The sequence below is a fragment of the Dermacentor albipictus genome, chromosome 5 (assembly GCF_038994185.2).
Source record: "Dermacentor albipictus isolate Rhodes 1998 colony chromosome 5, USDA_Dalb.pri_finalv2, whole genome shotgun sequence".
NCBI lineage: Eukaryota > Metazoa > Arthropoda > Arachnida > Ixodida > Ixodidae > Dermacentor > Dermacentor albipictus.
The window spans coordinates 33,253,238-33,260,401 of record NC_091825.1 but is presented as its reverse complement, the minus strand read 5'-3'; the positions used below and the strand labels follow the sequence as shown (position 1 = coordinate 33,260,401).

Sequence of the window (7,164 nt, the reverse complement as noted above, 5' to 3'; positions counted from 1 at the left end):
ATCCACTGACCTTTGGTTCCCATCGAGTCCTGATTGTACCCCTGATTTAAAGCAAACCACATTTCCAAAAGTAAGTCCTGGAACCATTACATCTTTCCAAATACCTCGAAGCACCTCCTACCTATTGTATCTCTATAGCGCTCTGTGCTCCATTATGGCTACATTTCTCTTCCCCTTCACTGTTATTTCTTCCTGTGTTTCCATATATCTATTGCCTCCATTTATCCATATACCAAGGTACTTCTATTCTGTTACCCGAGGTATTTCCTGGCCCTGTATCGCCACTGTCTGTTCACTGCTTTCATTGAATACCATAACACCTGACTTTCTAACACTAAATTTCAAAAACCTAAATTGGTGCCTTCCTGTCCACAGATATTAGCCAGACGTTGCAAATCACTTTGCTTGTTAGCTAGCAACACAATGTCGTCTGCATAAAATAAACCTGGAAGCTGCTGTTCTACTACTGTACCAGCCTGTTTGTGTGAGAGATTAAACCCGATATTACTTCCTTCTAGCACCCTCTCCATCCTCACCATGTACGAGGAGGAACTGCGCAAGCGCCACCTCGCGGGGCGTAGCCCCTAGCGAGTGCCGCGGGAAGCGCACCTTACCCGCCGGCTTTATAGTGCCGACGGCATAGCATGTAACGAGCGCGCGCGCATCTTTAGGCTGTTTCACATGGCGCGATTGTCAGTCAGCGACACAGAGAATTGCGTCACTCAGCGATCGCCGCGACGTCGTGGGCTCTCCGCGACTGGTTTCCAACAAGTTCGTCGCGCCGTCGCTCGGTCGCAGCGATCGGCGCAATGTGTGAGGGGCAATGTGCGGCGAAACAAAGCGCCGCCAACGAACTCTAGGTCCCCAAATATATTCCAGTGGTGGAATAAATTGTTTATTGAGCTGTAGCCACGCACTCCTGAAGTACCTGCTCGCAGTTGGATGCCAACGTTGCGGCACATAAACACCCTGCCTTCTGGGAAATCTAGAGGTCTGTGCTCCTAGAGACTTGTAGCTCGAAGTGTGGCGTCGTCGTCCTCGCCCAATAAAGCATTGTTGTGCCTTCGCAGGAGGTGTCTGCGCCCGTTAGATACTTTCCTGGCATTCAAATGATCCTGTGAACCAGCACCGTGTGCCAGATCCATATCACAGAAGGCTTCGTGTCAGATAACTTAAACATGATTGGAGAAAACGCACCCAAGAATGACAGTGATAAATACACATTTTTTCTTTGAAGACGCAACAGAAAAAAATAACTGTTCCTGTATCCCTTGGGGCTTGAGGCCGCCAGATGGTTGCCGGCAGTGCACCTCACGTTTCACTTAATCTCAAAGACTTCCCGGAAATCCAGTTCCTCGTCGTTTTCACATGGCATGCTGTTGATCGGGTGGGCGGGAATGCCGCGCCTGCGGAGAGTTGATGAAAAGGAACTTCGGCTTCAGTTTTGTTTCACATTATGAAGTGTGTACTAAATTGTAGAGAAAGTATGCTTGGTTTCATTGGATGATTTGTGACATAGTACTAAACATAGTACTGAGTGTTCGGGCCACATTGCATTGCATTTAACCTTTTTTCAACATAATGCCGCCTGACCTCAGGGCTATAGCGCGAGTGCATGAAGTACATAGCAACAAAAAGAAATATGTGCAGAGCATTACAAATATTTACCAGGAGCTAAAACTAATCAAGTGGTAGTGTGTGAATATTGCCAGGCAAATAACTTCATCCTGAGGCATGGGAAAAAGCTATTTAAATATTACCTCCAAGTTATCTAAAATTTAGAAAATGTTACATGATGCACTAAGGGCAAAGAGTGAGCTTAAGTGCAGAAACTTCAAGTATTTCGAATGGCAATACTCGTGAAACAGGGTTTCATTTCAGAGTGGAAGATTAGACGATGACAATAAAGATATGTTATAAACATAAAATTTCAAGTGTTCTTTTTTTAACTAATTCTGAGTTGTAGCGTTTCCTTTATGCCAGATCCTGGCACTTGAAAGATGCTCCAGAATCAGACGGGAAATAACTTTGTAGGTTAGGAATTCAGTACGTTTAGTAAAACTACGTAATGTGTGACGTAAAGGTCCTAGATGCCCAACTGTGTGGTTGCATGTAAATTAAATGTGTACTTTTTGTGACGTAAGAACAGGTATTTCTAGGCACTGTAATGAGCAACTCTCTGAAAAAGAAAGCATTCACGTTTCGACAAAAACACACAGCCCGTCTCAATGGGTAACAGCATCTCACGAATAACGCAAAGACGAAGGTTCGGATTCCACATGCGACAAGTTATTTTTTTACAAACGATGGAATCCAGCCTTTAAGACACAGACACTTGGAGAGAAGTAAACAGACAGACGCTGAGCCTAGCAAGTTGATATAGTTATTCTTTATATTTTTATATCCCTTTACTTCGCCATTTCGATATCTTAATTAAAAAGGTAATTTACCCTATAGCTTTTGCGGTTTAATTATCTGTTGGCTTATATCATTGTGAATAACAAATATTTGGCTCCGCAGTTACCTTTTTCGTCCGTCGTACTAAAACTACGGTCGTAATACTCATTTGCCATTTTCGACACCACGAATGCTTTCAACGCAATCGTCAAGAACTTCACGATTAGCACTATACCAACAGCATGGTATATTCACCAGTTATCTGCATGTAGACCTCGTTTCGTACCGGTATTACAGAACAAGTAACCAATATATAGCAAGAAAAAACGCACAATAACACATACCACCTAACCAAACCATATCGGACACATTTATGGCAGATGATGCGACATTCCTTAAACGAACAGACTCTGGCTTTTGGTCGAAATATATAACCATGCATATATATAAATTTTGCTCAGCTTATGTAAGAACACTTAACAGGAACGACTGTATTAAAGACCTTAGAAGAATCGATAAATATAGCATCAACTTGGTCACCAATGCAAAGAGAATGGCAACTAACCTGAGTAAACAATAAGATATGAAAAGCATGCTGTTATAGCGACATTTATATTTATAAAATGAAAAAAACTTGACTATTTTAAAAAGTGCAACTCTATGTTGTCTTCACACTTATAGAATGAGAAAACTTTCTGGACTTTCCTGGAATCAGTAACTAGACGATTGTAGATTACTTCTAAATGATAATCTTGATATGCTTGCTCCTATAGAAAGAATATCCTACAATAAATATAGAATGTTGTCACCAAGCGCTCTTCCTTCTAGGCGGCAAATGAAATTTCTCTGTTAGCATCATCAAATGAGTTGACTAACGAACATCGAAGGCTTCAACTTTTCACTGCTCTCTTGCGATTACATCACTAGATGTACATGTATGACAGAATATATCAGATGATACTAGAATGGTTTCAAAGTTTACAAGCACTGCTTTCTACTAAAACAAACAGAGCATAGGATGTTCTTTCAGAGATAGCAAATTTTCTTTCGTTTTTATCTCCTGAGGTGTGTAGCACAATAGTGGTCCTCGAGTTGAACAGCTAAGCGACCCACTTTATTTGCACGAGAAATGAAAATGCACAACCGACTAATTGCCAAAGTTCGTTATGGCATGTGTTGTAATGTGCGAAATGTAGCCGGCGAATTCTGAAAGCATGTCTGCTTGGAACACATTCTGAGCATCATACCACCTTCGAGATATGCGATTCCAGAATGTGCGACGAAATGCACAGGCTTTCCAGTTGATTTTTGTGTTTCAATGCATGAAACAGCATTTTCTTAACAAAGTAATGGATGCAACAGTTCATTTCTCACTGCAAGTTTGTCCTCAAAAGTAGTGCCTGTTTCAAATGTGCTTCCAAATGAATGTCCCTCGATACTTCCTAGCTTCCGTCTGTAAGAAAGTAGCTCGCCCATGCCATCGTCCAATTTATCCACGCTGAGGACGTTGTTGATGGGAAGGACTGCTTCTCATCGGAAACGAGTAATATGGGCTTATTTACAGTATCTACATCAGGATGTTGCAGTTCATCAGTCTAGCATGACTGCGAGAGAAAGTACTGAGCAGCCGCACAACAGCGTTTTATAAACACTCGGTCCTCCCTCGATCCCAAGGTGAGGGAAACGGCCGTCCAGACATCGTAAACAAGCCGCCTCTCTGTGGGACGGCTTACACACACACACTTCCGCACAGGTTCACGGTCCGGAGCCGACGTCAGACGGACTTCCTAGAACTCGGGCTTACGTCAGGAGAGGCGCCTTTTATTCCCCGAGCTGACCCCCGCAGCGCGTTGCCAGGTGCCCATTGTCTTGCCTCTAGAACGGCGCGTGGGAAGCAGCCTCGAACAACGTTCGCTCGGGGACTCCCTCGTTCACAGCAACCAGGTTGTCGGTGGCGGGTTCAAGCACAAAGCCTGCTTCGTCGCGCTCATCTTGGCTCCAGCGGCGGAAAGTCGAGGACGCGCGCATTGTTCTTCACACACAGTCGACCGCGTTTAGCGATAACCGCGGTTACGTCAACCGCGGTTAACGCCGCCCGTGTAACAGGGGTATTAGTGACGCCGTGGCTAGAGGTTTGCGGTGGCGTTCCAGGAAAGGTGACGCCGCTGTCGCAAATGGCTGGCAAAATTTGCACCTCAGCTGGGCCGTTCCTAAAAGCCAGCTTGGCCGTTCTTAAAAGCGCCTCCATGGCCCGGAAAATCTCGACTGTCCAGCGCTGACAACCACTGGGCAAGAAGAGAATGGCTGGTGGCATGGGGTGATGCCTTGCCTCGCAGCAACAACTTGTGTAATGATGTCACCGACCCAAAACATCCAACAAGGACAGGCAACTGCAAAACGAACCGCACAACACGGCTCTGCGCCAAGATGACGTACCTTGGCTCTCACTTTAGATCCTCTACGCTTCAAAGAAAACCTAGGTATAGAAACGAAAAATGTTGCATGTCGCTTTGCCAATTTTTGAAGCAATTTCGTGCTGATAAATTCAGCAATCATGGAGGAAATCCTGCCTGCTAAATGAGAGGGAATCTTCTTGACTTAACAAAATTAACAATAATACCCCGAAATTTAGGCGGGACCCTTGAACGCAGAATTCAAATTAGCCTGCTCAAACCATCCGCATTGCAATGCAACTTTCCCGTCTTGTATCTAACGGAGAAGTTGCACTATTGGAGAGTGAGGCTCCATCGGAGCAAGCGGCCATTTTTGTGTGACATTTGATTGAGCCACGTCAGAGAACAGTGGCCGGTCTCGTAGATGAACTTCGCTCCGCACAAGTAACACGACAACTTCTGGGTGGCCCAAACTAAACAAGCGCATTCCTTCTCTGAAGCGCTGTAGGCTTCCTCGCTTACATTTAATTTACTGCTGGCATAGAGGATAGGATGCTCCTCGTTATTGTCGCTGACCTGACTAAGTACCACGCCCATACCTCTGTCGCTTGCATCACATTGAACTATGGATTCCTTTGTGTAGTCTGGCGCGCGAAGCACAGGATGAGAAACCAATGGCGTTTTCAAACTTTGCAAAGCGTTCTCTTTGTCCGTATCCCAGTGTGCGCTACTTGGTGCTCCCTTTCGGAGGGCATCCGTAAATGGACTTGCCATTTGCGAGTAATTCGGAATGTACCGTTGATAGTACCCCACAGGTCCCAAAAATGAACGAAGGTCTGTTTTCGTGCGCGGCTGAGAAAATTATCCAATCGTAGCTATGTTCAGCTCGGCCGGCCGGCCGTCTCGTGCCCTGGCCGACAACATGGCCCAGATAAGTAACCTGTGAACAACCAAATCTACACTTTTACGCTTTCATCGTTCAGCCGGCTTTCCTCAACCGTGAGAACACCGGTTTGAGGTGCGATACGTGTTGTTCCCAGCTGTCCGAAAAAATTACTACATCATCAAGATATGGCAAGCCGAACTCCTGCAAGTCATTTAGGACAACATCCACTAACTTACAGAAGTTAAACGGTGCGTTCTTCAGCCCGAAGCTGAGTGCGAGAGGGCGAAAAGTGCCTACAGGGGAGATGAATGCGGTATAGCGGCTGGCACTTTCTGAAAGGGGAACTTGCCAGTACCCCCACACGAGATCTATAGTTGAAATGTATTTAGCAGCGCTAATTCTTTTAATTCGTTCCTCAATGTTGCGTGTCGGGTACAGCTGATCCCTAGTGATGGCATTTAACTTCCTGTAGTCAACACATGGACGAGGGTCCTTGTTAGGGGTTTCTACCAGAATTAGCGGTGACGTGTAGTTACTCTCAGCGGGCTAAATAACTCCCAACTCTAGCATGCTCTGTATCTCTGCCTCCATAATTTATCTGTCTTGGAGACACCCTGTAAGGCTTCGATCTTACGGGTTCGTACGATGTCAGCTCTATTTCATTGCGTTATTAGTTTGGTTCTACCCGGCCGATCGCTGAATCTGTCGAGATGTTCCCCTAACACCCCTGTTAGCTCATTTAGCTGCTCGGGTCTAAGAGCGTGTGAGCTTACCGAATGTTTTACTACTTCTTTTAGGCCGATTTCAGCGTTGGAGGTCGCCCTATACCCCTTAAGCTTGGTACTAGTGCCATCCTGCTCTTTGATGCTATAGTTGACGTCTCCGCTCCGCTCTACATACGGCTTCACCGAATTGCAGTGATATATCCTCACCTCCTCCCTGCGACCGGGCATTTTCAGAGCATAGTTAGTATCTGAAAGTCTGTGCAACTCCTTAACGGGCCCGTCCCAGTGAACTTCATGCTTGTCCTTTCTTGAAGGTTTGAGGATCATTACCTGGTCTCCGGCGTTAAACGTACGAAGCCTCGCATTCTTGTCATAATAGAATTTGGCGTTCTTTCGCGCTACTCCCATGTAATTCTCGACTAGTTCTTGGGTTGCGCTTAGCCCTTCCAGCAGAGTTAGCACGTATTCAACTACTGTTGGACTCTCTCCTCTTTGCTGCCACATCTCTCAACATTCTTAATGGAGAACGGAGTGTCCTCCCATACACTAGTTCTGCTGGTGAGAACCCTGTCGCTTCATGTAGAACCGTTCGCAAAGCAAACAAAGTTGCCGGCAGACAGTTCTCCCAGTCCTCCTTGTGCTCGTAACAGAGCGCACGCAAAACTCGCTTAAGCACTTAATGTCACCTCTCTACACTGTTTGACTGAGGGTGATAGACGGAACTGTCTTTCAACTTTACTCCGCTTTTTTGCAAGAATGTGGA

The 7,164-nt window shown here is 45.6% G+C and overlaps 1 protein-coding gene across 1 annotated transcript in view; it reads right to left on the bottom strand.

Moving 5' to 3' along the window:
- Positions 1-1,163: 1,163 nt before the first annotated feature.
- The window catches only part of LOC135908081 (beta-hexosaminidase subunit beta-like), a 126,059-nt gene continuing 120,058 nt past the window's right edge, over positions 1,164-7,164 (bottom strand). Inside the window, exon 15 of the mRNA XM_065439827.1 lies at positions 1,164-1,406. Within this exon, the coding sequence (XP_065295899.1) occupies positions 1,319-1,406 (88 nt within the window). The 3' untranslated portion in view covers positions 1,164-1,318. The remainder of the gene's footprint in view (positions 1,407-7,164) is intronic.